The sequence below is a fragment of the Panicum virgatum genome, chromosome 7K, assembly GCF_016808335.1.
Source record: "Panicum virgatum strain AP13 chromosome 7K, P.virgatum_v5, whole genome shotgun sequence".
Taxonomy (NCBI): Eukaryota; Viridiplantae; Streptophyta; class Magnoliopsida; order Poales; family Poaceae; genus Panicum; species Panicum virgatum.
This window is the reverse complement of record NC_053142.1, coordinates 30,897,421-30,911,517: the sequence shown is the minus strand read 5'-3', so window position 1 is coordinate 30,911,517 and position 14,097 is coordinate 30,897,421. Positions and strand designations below refer to the sequence as shown.

Genomic DNA, 14,097 nt, shown 5'->3' with positions numbered 1-14,097 from the left:
CCTTTAGAAATAAAATAAAATCCATGCAGTAGCTAGTTAAAGTACCCACATCTTACAATTACTAATTAGAGGCTCCTTTGAAGCCTCCATGTGTGAAGTCACCTAGGATCATAGGTAGACACTTTAAAAAATAGAGAAATCCTAAAAATCCTCACAAAAATCAGAAATATCTGGCATCAATTCGACAACTCTAATCATAATAGTAATTAGATCTGTTAGTTTTTCGAATAAATTACCCCCTTCTACCATTATAAAAATATACTAAAGTAACCCCCTAAACATGTATCTAAATTACCCAGCTCTGCCATTATAAAAGAGATCTAAAGTAACCCCTAATCTTGATGTAAATTACCCACCTATGTCATTATAAAAATAATACAAATAACCCTCTAAATTTGCATATAATTTATCAAATTGTGCCATATTCAAAGTTAAGGAACTCCTAAATCTAAATCTAAATTATATAACCATAACCAAGTATTAAAATGCACAGATATAAATTCTAAATTATTATTTATATCATTATTATTAATATATTTTTATGTTAATGTTTATATAAAAATACTACTCACGATATTGTCACCATGTATTCATGTACGATGGAAGAGATAAGAATATAAATTAACAAATAAATGGTTTAATTAAATATATATCAAACACATATGGAGGTGTGATGCAAAAATAAAATCTTTTGTAACTAGATAATAATAAATATGTAGTTTAGAGTATGTGTTATAGTATTTAATAGATGAAAGATGCTTGTTGTGCCTATGCCGGGTGGCGCAGCAGCAACTCGGTGGCGCGCAGCAGCTCTCCCGATGTGAAGGATAAAAGAGGAAAAAAAAAGAGAATATTGTAGTAGAAAACAGATGAAGTTAGGTGGGGAGGGGAAGCCACGGTGAAAACAGTTGATCGTTGGTAGGGCCCACGCACGTGGGATCAGTGCAGGCAACTCGGACGGAGGGGAATCGAGCGCTGCGAATGTTTGCTGGCGCTCGCGCGCAGAATTGGATTTGCGAAAAGCGGCTCCTGCAATGATATGTATGAAATTAAAGACACTTGAAGACGCGCGCTTTTTTTTGGTCAACAATACCCCAACTTGCATTGGGACCTTGTAGGCGCGCGTAGGGAAATAGGCTTTTCTTTTTTTGACAAATGTGGATTCTACGCATAAGTTCAGCAAGCTCCTCTCGCCCAAATTAATGTCACACTTTCAAACGTATATTCCATACCCTCCATATTCTGAAATATATGCCATTTCAGAACTGGTGCAAACAAAACCCTACATTTTTTTACTGCTACTGTATCATTTGTCACATAAAAAGTGATCTAGTAATTTCGTTAGAATTATTGTTATTGTCCAGCCGCTATTTATATTTTGTTCAAGGTTTTTGTATATATGCTGGAGACAATGTCAATGCATATACAAAAAGAAAGGTAAAATGGAATCAAAAGGAGCACATGTATGTCCTTGTCGAACTTTTAGGAATTAATCAGATTCCGAGCCTTTTTGTTTTGTGACTGAGTTTACAATAATAATTCAATGATTCAGGCGAAACCGGCGACAGGACAAAAATGCTATTAATTATTCACACACACTCCATTTTTCTTTCCCTAGCAGCCCAGCAAGCTTGCTAGCTCCAGACGGCTATAAATAGAGGGCTGCACGCATCTCCCCTTCGTCAGCCACAACCCTTAAGACTACTGTCTACCTCGTGATTTACTTCTAGTTCTAGGCTTCTAGCTACCTCGCTCCAGACATCTCTCGCCATCACAGTCGCCCTCTTCAGGACTCCTAGTTAAGCTTAGCCATGTCGTCTAGGGTGCTGGAGCCTCTCGTCATGGGCAAGGTGATCGGCGAGGTCATCGACAACTTCAACCCCACGGTGAAGATGACGGTGACCTACAGCTCCAACAAGAAGGTGTTCAACGGGCATGAGTTCTTCCCCTCAGAGGTCGTGTCCAAGCCTCGTGTTGAGGTCGGCGACGACATGAGGTCCTTCTTCACACTGGTTTGTGCCCTGCTGATCTATTCATTCTTAAGATGCGATTCAGTTGGTGTCAGCCTTATGAGGTGGGTGTGCGAAGTACTGTAGATTTATTTTCAGATTAAAAGTGGTGGTGGTTCTGTCTGTGTTCTTCAGGTCATGACTGACCCGGATGTGCCAGGGCCTAGTGATCCATACCTGAGGGAGCATCTCCACTGGTAAGCGTACACACTTTGTTTTTTGTTTAACTGAGAGTAATTAAGAAAGAACAAAGTATAAATAATGGTGATTCAAGCATGCATAAGCATGGCTAGCTAGTTGATCACTAAGTATATATATCGAGCATGTAGTACGACTAGTACTTTGCCGATCGATGCACAAATAATTCTACTAAAAGAAGGAACTCAGGGGGCACAAATATAAGTGTGGTTGCGCATAAAATATAGCTGACAAGTGTAATCTTTGGTGGACACTCTCACAGGATCGTCACTGATATTCCTGGAACAACTGATGCTTCTTTTGGTAAGCCCTTCAGCATGGACCTAATTTTCTTACACGACGGATTTTATTAAGAACTCTGCAATAACAATAAACTTTAGGAGAGGTATAAGGTCTTATTGAAGAGTACGCGATTACATGCATGTATGCATTGCAGGAAGGGAGTTGGTGGTGTACGAGAGCCCCAAGCCCTACATCGGCATCCACAGGTTCGTCTTCGTGCTGTTCAAGCAGAAGAGCCGCCAGGGGGTGCGCGCGCCCTCCTCCAGGGACTACTTCAGCACCCGCCGCTTCGCCGCCGACAACGACCTCGGCCTCCCCGTCGCCGCCGTCTACTTCAACGCGCAGCGGGAGACCGCCGCGCGCCGCCGCTGATCGGCCGGCCGCCGCGGCAACCGCGCGCACCACGCCAGGCAACAAAACCCTACGTACTGAGATAACATCTTCTTGCATGCCTGGTGGCGCGCATGCAAGGCTTACTATCGATCAAATCTATCGTCAACCTAGCTACTACTCCTACTGAGTACTACTTATTAGCCTATCTCTGGTCATCAAATAACATAGCTCGCCTCGCACTGAGCTCGCTCCTTGCAGAGACTGTTCATCAGCTCTTCAGTAGTTAAGTTCAGTAGCGCGGATCGATCAGTGTGCGTTGTGTGATGTGTAGTACTGTAGTACGTACTTGTGGCAGTACTGGTGTGATCAGTTCAGCTCATCAGCTCCTACAGGAGATCGAGGTCAAGGGATGGGCCGGGCATCCGAGCTGTTGTTTGAGAGCTGAAGGCCTCCGAAGACGTGTCGAGTGTTAAGCGAGGAAAGGGCCGTGGCCATGGGTCTAGCTGCTAGCCTCTGCTCTGATGCTCTCCACCGGCTACCTGTTATGCTTGTGTGTGGGATGCTAGCTAGCTGTAGCTGCAGCTCAACTTGCAACAGACAGTGCTTTTGTACTTGCTCCTGATCCTTCTCTTGCTAGCTTGCTTTAACCTGTAAGTGGCGATTGCTATCGTCTTTGCTGTGACAAGACAGCATATATATTTGTGTGCTTTTGAACGATTGATGATCTCACGGGCCGGGGTGTGTGTGTGTGTGTGTGTGTGTGTGTGTGTGTGTGTGTGTGTGTGTGTGTGTGTGTGTGTGTGTGTGTGTGTGTGTGTGTGTGTTTATTATGTATGGGCGTATCTGCTAGCTATATATATGTGTTTGTATAAGATAATATTAACATGGCTGCTGGTGAGAAGTGGCATCAATTCTTGACCTCCCTTTTGCCCATCATCCGGATGTCGGGTGTCCCTTTTTGGTTGATTTGGTAATATTAGATCGTCAGCATATGTGCCTGCACATATACTCCCCTGATTATGCGCGCGGTGTATGTAAGCTAGCTATAGCTAATTAGAGATACTATATATGAACAAGTCTGAACCAACAAAAGGTTGTGGGCAATAGTCATATAAACAATAATCAAGATAGACATTATCCGCCTTAAGCAGCCAGACTTATCTTGTTTACAACATACAAGTTCTCGAAATGTTTGCCTATGCAAGTTCGCGAAAAAAGCTTATGACACAACCAACAGAAGAACTGATTAAAACTTGTACAGTCTTCAAAATTGAATTACTAATATAAATTGCACGTTTTGGGTTGTTTATGCCACACGATTGGAGATGCGTTATTGTTAAGTTGCGAATATAACGTCCAAATGTACATAAGAGTTCTCTATAGAGAAAAAACACAAAAATGAACAATGTGGATGTATAGTCCACACAGTCCTAAAAAAAATGCAATCTACACAAAATCGGGATGCACAGAGAGCGGAAGTTTGATTTGGCCTATTTGTCTTGCTTTTTCTCAAACACAATACAAACATAGATAGTCATATACACATGCACACCCATCCCTATGAACGCTGGCCTCAAGAGAAATCTAGCCAGTTCTCCCTTCGTCCTGAATTATAAGACATTTGATTTATCCTAAGTACAAAGTAATCTAAATTTGATCAAATTTATAGCGAAGGATATTTATATTTAACAAATCAAACAAGTAAATTATGAAAATATATTTCATAATGGATCTAATTGTTCTTATTTGAATTCAAAATATTATTATTTTTCTATAAACTTGGTCAAAATTAGAATGGTTTGACTTAAGACAAACTAATAAAATACCTTATGTTTTAGGATGGAGGGAGTATATCTTAAGAATGAGTCACTACGACAAGCATCTTGCTATCATATAAATGCCTCCAAGGGACTGGATCAACAATCGTTAAGATTAAATTGAAGGAGTCCCCATAGGAACCTTGCTACCGGCAGGCATGTGACAAAAAAATAGCCATACAAAAATACGAGTACCATTACTGAGTCGGATACTTGAATTCGAGTTGTCAGGTACATACCATCACAGGAATTAATGGTCCGTCACACCTGCAGGAAGACATACACTTGACTGAGAGTACAGTCAGATCATAATGCAATATTTCTTCTTTATTTTGACGGTATTCACGTAATTCATACCTAGTGTTTTTTCTGGGGTTTTTTTTAACAAAATTTCTGATAATTTCTTGGTAAGTTTCATCTTAGTTTTGTAGGTAGTGCCCTTGCAGTTCTAAGTTCGCGTCCCAATGATAGTGGGTAATAATTCTCCAAAAAAATGATAGTGGGTAATAATACGAATACATAACAAAACCCATGTTATTGTTATTGTCTAATTTTTGTAGACATTTGAGAAAATGGCTGTGTACTACGAGTTCGCGAGTTTATATGACATACCCCCGACCGTGTTTATATTATGGCGGCATGGTCCTATATATATTTTTTGGAGAGGAATTGTTGCTAGTAAGGTCTTTCTTGTGTGCTTAAATAGCATGCATGCATGCCTTATTACCCTTCAAAAGCAAATAAAGGTCCATCTCTCCTCCCTCTCAAAGCCTCATATGCATGCATGCTAGGGCGGCCAACTTAACCTCGCACTAGTACGTACTCCTCTCTGAAATCGTACATGATAGAAATGTCAAAATTGGAACTTTTTTTTTCTTTTGAAAGTCCGTCAAACTTGGAACATGGCATGCAGCAGCATCCGTTCTGGCCAGTCTTTAACAAACATTCATGCAAGACAACAGACAGACTTGACACGGAACAAAGATGTGGGAGATAAGGCGCAGCCCCCCATCACATACACACACAGTATCATATTCCCTGGCTTTGAAACCCGCGGCCCGGCCTTAGCTAGCCTCACCGACGACGTGTTGGAACTTGGACCCCGGCCGCCACGCCATGACCTCGGCGGTTTTAACCCCACTCCCTCGCATCCCTTTCCCCTGTTCGTTCCTTGTCATCTCCCTTTGGACATGGTTACTTGCGAGGAGCACTACCAGTAGTACCAGCACACTGGAGCTCGCAGCAATTATCCATGGCGTTGCCTTTGCATCTATGCATCTACTAGCACAGCCAGACGCCCAGCAGATCCAACTGTGGGCTCGATCAGGCGGTAGATGATTGGCCGCTGCGAGCTGAGAGACGAGGTGTGCAGTGCATGCAATGAGTATTTCTAAGGCATGCTGTGTGACGAGGCGGTAGATGATTGTGCAGGGGATCCCAGTCCATTGCACCTGGCAGTAGGAAACAGTGCAAAAGAATCATTGCCCGCAGATCTGTATCGTCGATAGGTCTCGATCGTACGGTGATCATATATATATATCGACGACAGGCCCACCTGGCAACCATGTTGTTTGCCTCCGCTTTTGTCAAATGTAGTAGGGCGTCGTCTTCTTTCAGCTCTTTGGCCCAGGCGCCACGCTCAGGATCAAACATTTGGCAAAGAAACTGGGGCCACCGATGAGTTCCAGCTTCAGGCGAGCCGTCCCCGTATACGTCCCGCGCAGGGGGCCAGGGCAGGTCTCCTCACTCATCAGCATTCAGCAGAACTGATGACTGTGACCACTCAGCTAGTGGAAGTTCAGTTCGAAACTATTAAATTATCTCTCAATTTTCTGAAAAGGGTACGACAAGATATGTACTACCTACATGAGCCATGTTTTTCTATGATGATAACGCAAAAAATAACTACCTACCAATTAGTTGGTGATCCAAATAAACCCTAATAAGTACGTACTTTGGTTGGTTTCTACACCCAAATTAAACCTGAATTTTAAGCCCTTGATCTTCACTAACATTTTCATCCAAAAGGCCCTTGTTTTACTTTACTTCATTATGTTGGTGTGTGCTTACCTATAAATTTATCAAAGTTGAAAGGAAATTGAGTTATGACAAAACTAAAACAGCATATATTCTAGACAGATGGCATACTATTGTGACCATTTTAGCAAATTTTGTATTCCTTTTTGTTTTTTGCAATAGTCTGGGCGAACCTAAAGATCGAGGCCTCGAGCTCTCAGGATAACTCAAGTTGGAGAAACAATGTGTTTCAAAAAGTTGGAGCTTCTGAAGCAGTCCGACAAAAAATCGCACTTTGGACAAGAGACGCTAGCCGCTAGCGCCGCTTTGAGTTCAACAAATAGTTTTTTTTATTAGGCCATAGACCTTTCGACCCTGCTTTACTGAAAGCATAAGAACGTACTGGGGAAACCAGATTTTTACATGCGGACAAGTTTCAGAAAACTTGCACAAACTCAAAGCCTAGCTAGGCAGAGCAACTCTCATGCACAACCCGAGTTCAAACTCAGCATCCCTTACAAGCTTGATAGCGGAACAGATAGCAGAGACAGAAAGCGCTTGGTTCTCCCCCCTCCCTCCTTTTTCCTGGCACGATCAATTGCCACTGTCAGTTCGCCATGACGACTAACGCGATTTCACCCGCTGCACCGCCTCAAACACCTGGATTCCTCTCTCCCCCTTTGCTCAACACCTCCCATCTCCTCATAAATGAAATAACGCGAAGGATACAGTTTTCGGGTGAGGAAACAACGACATTATTGAAAACAAAGTCATTTCTTATGAGCCAAAGAAGAAATAACGCCCTTTTAAAAGCTTGCCACACTAACAAGGGCGATTGCCCAACGAAACACCTCTCTACTAAAGCACCAAAAGAAAGCGAGCTACAGCTAAAGATTATGTGATCCGTAGCGTAGTTTCAGGATGCCTGCACATCTTACATTACACCAAAAAATTGCAACGGATTTAGCCCAGCCTTACTAGAACTGTAGAACAGCAATGTTTTAGCGGCCCATTCTTCGAAGCCTTGCGATTAGACGGCCCATCTGGACGCGAGAGGGCAAGAGAACGAAACCCATCGGAGTCGGCCAAGAGCTCAGGGGCGGGCCGGCGGAGGCGCTCGGACTCCTCGGCGACGACGATCGAGATCGCCGATCGCTCCTCGCCGTTCGCCGCCGCCCGGCCGATCCCCTGCGACGAGCCCGACCTCCGATCCGCATACCCGGTACGCTCCTCCAGCCCCCCGCGCCTCCGATTACCACTTACCAGACGCGATCCTGTCGGAGATACCAAGTGGAATCGCTTCTCGGATGCGCCCGTCGTGCCGGACGACTCCGTCCGTGGAGGAGCAAGCGATCCCCCAGAAAAGGAAAATAAATTGACGCTCCCTCCTCCCGCCAATTTTGTTCCGCTGCTCAAGTTGTGCGCGCCCCGCCCCGCCCCGCCGCGCGCCCGCGGCCGGGGACGGTGGTGATGATTGTGTTTGCGGTGTGGGGGCGAGCGGTGGCCGGGATTGATTCGTTCAAACAGGCAATCAGTTGGTTTCTCAGCCGATGCGGATTTCTGCGTCTGCCCGGCTGCTTGCGCACGGCGCGCCACCCAGCAGGGGCTGTCGCCTGGTCCCGCGGCCGGCCCTGTGGCGAGTTGGAGTTCTGGCCAGTGGGCACATGGATGGCGCTTGGGCCTGCTGCACTGGGGGATCTTTTGTTAGGTGCCGATTTAGGACTAACAAGATCGCTATGTTGGTCTGTGCTAGCTCACATTGTGGAGACTTCTTATTGTGTCAAAATACACAGTCTGATATAGTGTGTTCTTTCACCGAGATGTGCTTGTAATAGACTCGCATTTTCTCAGGCTAAAGTGGCTTCACGTTTTGATATTTCAACAGTGAAAACCAACTATCTGTAGCATATGGTTTGACGGAATGGCTGTATCTTTGTAGAGTGACTGTAATTCTGCCTCGTACTCTGCCGTGGATCTCATTGATCAGGACCCAAGTGGTAGCATACAGTAACTGACAGTTTAACACAAACTTGTCTACATGGATGTGAATACGTTATGCGTGGTTCCCATGTTTGGTCTACATCTCACCATGGATGATGGATTACGTGATTAGTACATATATAAAAATTACACACTGATACCTACTTTACGATTCAGTCAAGGGATTGATTGTGCTCAATATTAAAATGCCAACAGGAGCAAGGTTCAGATATAATCTGCTAGAAAAATGGAATGGTCGTCATTATAGACAGAACAATCATCTGCAATATGTTACTGTCTGTTGTTTTAGTTGCAATATGTTACTCTCTGTTGTTTCCAACTTGTCTTATTTTTTCACTGTGAGATAACTGCAGGAGAGTTAGTTTTATTATCTACAGTGTTCAACAAGTTAGGTAATGGAGTGCATTGCTGTGTGTCAATCATCTTGCAGAACTGTACTCATTTCCAATTGTCCTTGTTCATACTGTGCATCTGTTGTAGTGTTGACAAATACAACCATTTTCTAATTGAAAAAAAGAAAGAGATTAGCTGCCAGCCTGTATACTTATTTTTTTCTATTTTTTTCTGTTTCTTTAGGCTGTCCCGATGGTCTATAACTGAACTCTTAAATGTTGTCATGTGGTATTTCGTGGGAAACGCAGTCTCAAATAATTCCTCATGATAGCAATGGGGCCCAAATATGAGTCAAGTAATATGTTATCTTGTCTCGTTGAACGTTGAGAATTCTTGAGTCCTATGAGAAGGGTTGAAAGTCCAAACCACTTGCTGAAAATGGCATCAACATGCATCTTGACATCTGAGTCAAGTAATATGTTATCTTGTCTCGTTGAGAATTCTTGAGTCATATGAGAAGGGTTGAAAGTCCAAACCACTTGCTGAGACTGACATCTTGCATGAGTGTCATTATGTCATATAAATCCCTCCTTAATCACACTTATTTGATTCCCTCTGTTCAGCTGGTCTGATTTCGGCTGATTCAATAGTGTTCTATGAAAGAGAATATATAAGCCGAAATAAACCAAAAGCTGACAAGCAGATCATGCATGTATGGTTCTATGTTTTATGTCTTCTGCTAGTATCACAGTGAATGCTGGATGGATGGTTCGGTTTGTCAGGCGTATGTTTGGTTGCAACTGTGAAAGGTAACAGTTGATCGGGGTGATGTGATCGAGGAAGGGTGGATCTGTCAAATAGCTCCTATATTCTTGGATATGTGGGACAATGCACGACCATGATAAGCATGATGCTCCTTGCATGTGCAGCACACGAAAGAAGAGCTACTGATGAGTAATGACACGATGCCATAATATCTTTTTTCTCGGTTCTGGTTCTGATTGATCTTGTTGGTACCTAGGTAGCCAATCGAATGGTAAAAGGCACAATCCTCTACCATTACAAATTCACCGATTGTAATGTGCTGACAAACTGATCTTTCCTTTTGCTTCAGAGAGAGCGATGCTGGTGAGTGGTCACTGTTGGCTTGGAACTTGTTTTTGACTCATGTTGGATAAGCCAGTGAACTGGTCTGCTTATGTTGGAGGTTAGTTTTCTGTCTCTTTAAATTACTGCACTTCTCGTATACTCTCATGGAGCTTGAATGTAACTTGTACATTGTAGTACTAAAACAGCATGAGAACCATATAATTTCTCCAGTTTAAGAGATGATATCTCAAATGTAAGTTAGCCTTCTGAATTCTCAAGCCGGATGAGCACATTTCATTGCTTTGTCATTATATTTTTTTTAGGCGAACTTTGTCATTATATTATGCTATTTGTATTTTCGCACTGCCCTTAGCCAACCTACTGTACTAAGCTTTTCATGAAAAAAAATATGGTAACACCATGCATTAGATTGGCACATTATCATCAAACAAGCAGCAGATAACATTTGTCATGCTCTGGCTCAAGTTGTGCAAAGACCCCAGGAAAGCAAGAGAGCTGCTGAAACACCAGGCCACTGCCATGCAGCACACACTGACCCAACTATGTCTATATACCCCTAGCTGATCTAGCTACCCATCCTATCCATGAGGACTCTGCTACACATCAGTAGGCATGCGATCTCCATTCCATCAGCTGAAACTAAACACACAGCCCTAACATCCAGGAAGTAAACCATAAATAGAAACCACAAACTCTAGCTCATGACACTAGGACAGTAACCAGCCGCGCATCAGTTCAGTTGGCGACCGCCTTCTTGGGCTTGGGCGCCGCCTTCTGCTCGTGGCCGCCGTGCGCCCCCGGAGCGGCAGTGTTAAGGTCAGGGATGGCCGCTCGGTTGCTGGCCGCCGCGGCCGCGTTCCCTTTGGCCTTGGCGCTGTTGGTGTTGGCCGCCGCCGTCTTGGCGAGCCGCTGCTTGAGCTCGGTGAGCAGGGCCTGGTTCTCCTGGTTGAGCAGCAGCGCCTTCTTGCGCAGCCGCTCGTTTTCCTTCATGATGTAGCAGTTCTGCAGGTACAGCTTCGCGTTGAGCCTGTCCATCCTCGCCTGGCCTCTGCTGCACAGCAGCCAACAGGGAGACCAAGTTAGCAGCAGGTGTGGTTGCATGCTAGGATCCCTGGGGGGGGGGGGGGGGGGGGGGGGGGGCATGCTCCAGAGTTTCAGACATGAGACCGAAGCTAAGCCCGCAACACGAAGCAGAGTGCTAGGTGAAGAGCAGCAGCAAACACTGAAGCAAATCTCTTCTGAAGCTTCTATACATATTTTTTTCTAAAAAAAATCAGGACACAAAGTCTTCCTGATTCTACTAACTTCTAAGCGCATCATTACAGTTACATCATTGTTAATCACATGCCAGTACAGCTCCTACTAGAACACGCAACTTGCAAGGCTGCCAAGACACATATATAAACAAATCAAAAGGCATTGGGGGCAGCAGATTGCACAAAGCAGAAACGAACAAAAAGGGGTGGAAGCAGCAGAAGCACCAAGAAGTGTTCCAGACCAAGAAGAGAAAGGTCCATGATTGTGCATGCATGCAAAATGCGAGGAGCAAAGCACATCACCGAGGGGAAAAGTGAGGAGACGGAGAGCATCACCTCGTTGGAAGCCGCCTGCCGGGGTGGGAGGTGGAGGCCTAAAGGCTAAAGCAGCTCGCTCGTTCGCTCGAGTAGCGGAGCGGGGGCTGTGGAGATTGCTGGTCGGGGTGGGGGCAGCAGAGGCGGTGGCGGCGGCTGGACGATCGACGGCGAAGCCCACCGCGCTTTTTTGCTGCGAGATGAGGAGATCGTGCTGGGTCATCCGGGCGGGTGGTGGGGCTTTATTTATAGGCGCGGCCGCGACCTCGCCGGCCTCGCTCGCTGACGCGGAGGAGGGGGCCTGCCACTCATGAGCCCTTTGAACTGGAAGCGGAGGGGACAGAGGGGATGGTATGATGCGTGGTCGTAAAGGAGGTGGGTGCGGGGACGGACGGAACGGGCCGGCGGCAGGGCGGCGTAAATGGTGGCTAATCATGAGGCCGGGGCGCCTCACGTGACGGCCGCGCCACCGCACGCCGGCTGCACGGCCGGCCGCGCCTCGCCGGCTCGCCGCCGCCGGCCGGGGAGAAACCCGAACGCAAAGAGAAATGATGGTCGGAGTAATGTCGGTAGCTTAAATATTTTTTTGAGTTCGTTTTGGCACAAAGGACTTCTCTCTTTTTTTTTAGTTGATGAAAGCGTGTGAAGGAATCGTACCGATCCGTGTGAATTTATATATATTCTTAATCAGTGGCTATACGGCTGCAGCTGCAGGTGCTGGAAAAGGGCTCGTTGCAGCTCAACCGCCGGCATGCCACATTTCGCGTAACAGGGTACGGTTGCCTGGACCATCATAGCTTAAGCCAAGCCAGCCCTGGTTTTGTCAAACAGGTGATCATGCGTGCGCCCACCGGCGTCAAGTCAGCAAGATCTCAAGAGCCCCAACGTGCACCTGCTTCCATTGCACACACACTCTTGTACTTTTACAGCGGGGGAAGCGCAGTAACCTCCGTGTTAATAGTCAATGCAGGAGTAGTAGTAGCTTTTAGTGGGTTGAAACCGGTGGCCAAGCAGAATGGTTAGTGAGAAAGAGGTCAAGAGGGGGACGACGAGGGAGGTGGGGGGGGGGGGGGGTGTTTCGCTTCAAATGATGATCATGATGGGCCTCGGCCGGCCCAAGATTCGTAATGATGCTCGCCCCCGGGTCCTCGCTCGTCATCACGCGCCACACCGCTTCTTCTCCTTTTTCACCCTTTATATTTACCCCTCTCCTCTCTTCTTCTTCCTCTCCTCTTCTTTTTTTTTTACAGTATACCAGGTGGATTACCATTGCTTTTATTTACTGCGCCACCCCCGCTTGGCTCCTTTAACAACACCACCATCCGGTGATCATGATCGCACGATTGAAGAAGAAACCCGGCCCGATTCTCATCTCGTGCTATCTTTTTGGTTCTTACTTCTTTACCCTTTTTCTTTTTGGCCCGGTTCACCATCCTGCTTTTTGCGAGGCTCTTGCTGAATCGTGATTGTTGCATGAAACAGAGTCCTCGAAGGAAATCCGTGTGGCGGGCGAAGTGGTGCAGGGATATGTAAAGAAGATTGGGAAAAGGAGGGAGGGGTGATGAACTAATGATGTTTGACAGTTTGGGCCCCCTAGGCTGCATATATACTCCATCCGTCCTCAAATATAATATAAGTGCTTGAGGAGGCTGTGTCCTCTTGGCGCTGGTTATGGCCAAACTGGTAACCCCAGTTCGCTTGCGTGCTTGTATTCGATACCTTTTAAATGCTTTCTATAAAAGCTGGAATGTTTCCGCTTCAAAAAATATATATAATATAAGTGATTCTGGGATTTAAATATTTGTCCTCAAATATAAGTCATTCTGAGTTGAGAGTGGACTCAACCATCTTAAGTGTGCATTGTTTTCGGATCTTTCCCGATAGAAAGATGTGTATGCAACCATGTAGGGGGAGGTACATGTAGGGAAGGTGCATGGGAAAAGGCATGCTAATATAATTAGTGCATTTCCAATGCTTAATAATTAGAGGTAGGAGACTCTTTTCTACACACTTATAATCTGTCCTAAAAATCCTAGAATGCCTTACATTTCATGACGGAGGGAGTATATATGAGAGTGATCAGAGTTAAGTTAGTCATATTAACTTTGCCATGACTAATGAGCAAAGTACAGCCGAAAACTTCTTAGCAACAAATATGGCATCCATGTGGAAAAGGAATCTTAAGCAAATCTTGTCCATGGTTTCTAGGAGAATTATGGCAATCAAACAATTAACCCCAAGACAGAGGAGCAATTTTACTTCAAAAAAAGACAGAGGAGCAATAATGGCTCCCCTGACTCTTCATAAAAAAAAGTTATGATCCCTGTGACAGAGAGTAGTCTCAATCCAATCCTTGCCCCTGCTGCCATAACCTTCCATGAAGTTGCACTGCATCTTCCGGTACTGCTGGCCATAGAGACAGGCAAT

At 45.2% G+C, this 14,097-nt stretch overlaps 2 protein-coding genes and 1 long non-coding RNA gene across 5 annotated transcripts; 2 read left to right on the top strand and 1 right to left on the bottom strand.

The window, feature by feature from the left end:
* The first annotated feature begins 1,690 nt into the window (after nt 1-1,690).
* Nucleotides 1,691-3,539, top strand: LOC120640904 (protein SELF-PRUNING-like). Its single transcript, XM_039916830.1, has 4 exons — nt 1,691-2,012; nt 2,145-2,206; nt 2,470-2,510; nt 2,644-3,539. The coding sequence occupies exons 1-4, from the start codon at nt 1,812-1,814 to the stop codon at nt 2,859-2,861; spliced, it is 522 nt and encodes a 173-aa protein (XP_039772764.1). The 5' UTR covers nt 1,691-1,811; the 3' UTR covers nt 2,862-3,539.
* Nucleotides 3,540-7,710: 4,171 nt separating this feature from the next.
* Nucleotides 7,711-11,692, top strand: LOC120640903. Of its 2 annotated transcripts, XR_005662049.1 has the most exons (3): nt 7,711-7,877; nt 10,104-10,196; nt 11,425-11,692. It is a non-coding gene; the product is annotated as an uncharacterized LOC120640903 (long non-coding RNA). The 2 variants fall into 2 exon arrangements; XR_005662050.1 differs by lacking the exon at nt 11,425-11,692 and having other exon boundaries at nt 10,104-10,417.
* LOC120640902 (protein LITTLE ZIPPER 3-like) lies at nt 10,517-11,876 on the bottom strand. Of its 2 annotated transcripts, none has more exons than XM_039916829.1 (2): nt 11,692-11,876; nt 10,517-11,150 (listed from the first exon to the last, which is right to left on the bottom strand). In XM_039916829.1, exon 2 carries the CDS (start codon nt 11,132-11,134, stop codon nt 10,835-10,837), a length of 300 nt encoding a protein of 99 aa, XP_039772763.1. In that variant the 5' UTR covers nt 11,135-11,150; nt 11,692-11,876; the 3' UTR covers nt 10,517-10,834. The 2 variants fall into 2 exon arrangements, with proteins under 2 accessions (XP_039772763.1, XP_039772762.1); XM_039916828.1 differs by having other exon boundaries at nt 10,517-11,147; nt 11,692-11,837.
* Between the last annotated feature and the right edge of the window lie 2,221 nt (nt 11,877-14,097).

Bases quoted from the DNA above. Each gene is read 5' to 3' on its own strand.
- LOC120640902 (XM_039916829.1), bottom strand. From the start codon at position 11,134: ATGGACAGGCTCAACGCGAAGCTGTACCTGCAGAACTGCTACATCATG.
- LOC120640904 (XM_039916830.1), top strand. From the start codon at position 1,812: ATGTCGTCTAGGGTGCTGGAGCCTCTCGTCATGGGCAAGGTGATCGGC. The intron at 2,207-2,469 runs GTAAGCGTACAC...ACACTCTCACAG, and splicing joins CTGAGGGAGCATCTCCACTG to GATCGTCACTGATATTCCTG. The intron at 2,511-2,643 runs GTAAGCCCTTCA...TATGCATTGCAG, and splicing joins AACAACTGATGCTTCTTTTG to GAAGGGAGTTGGTGGTGTAC.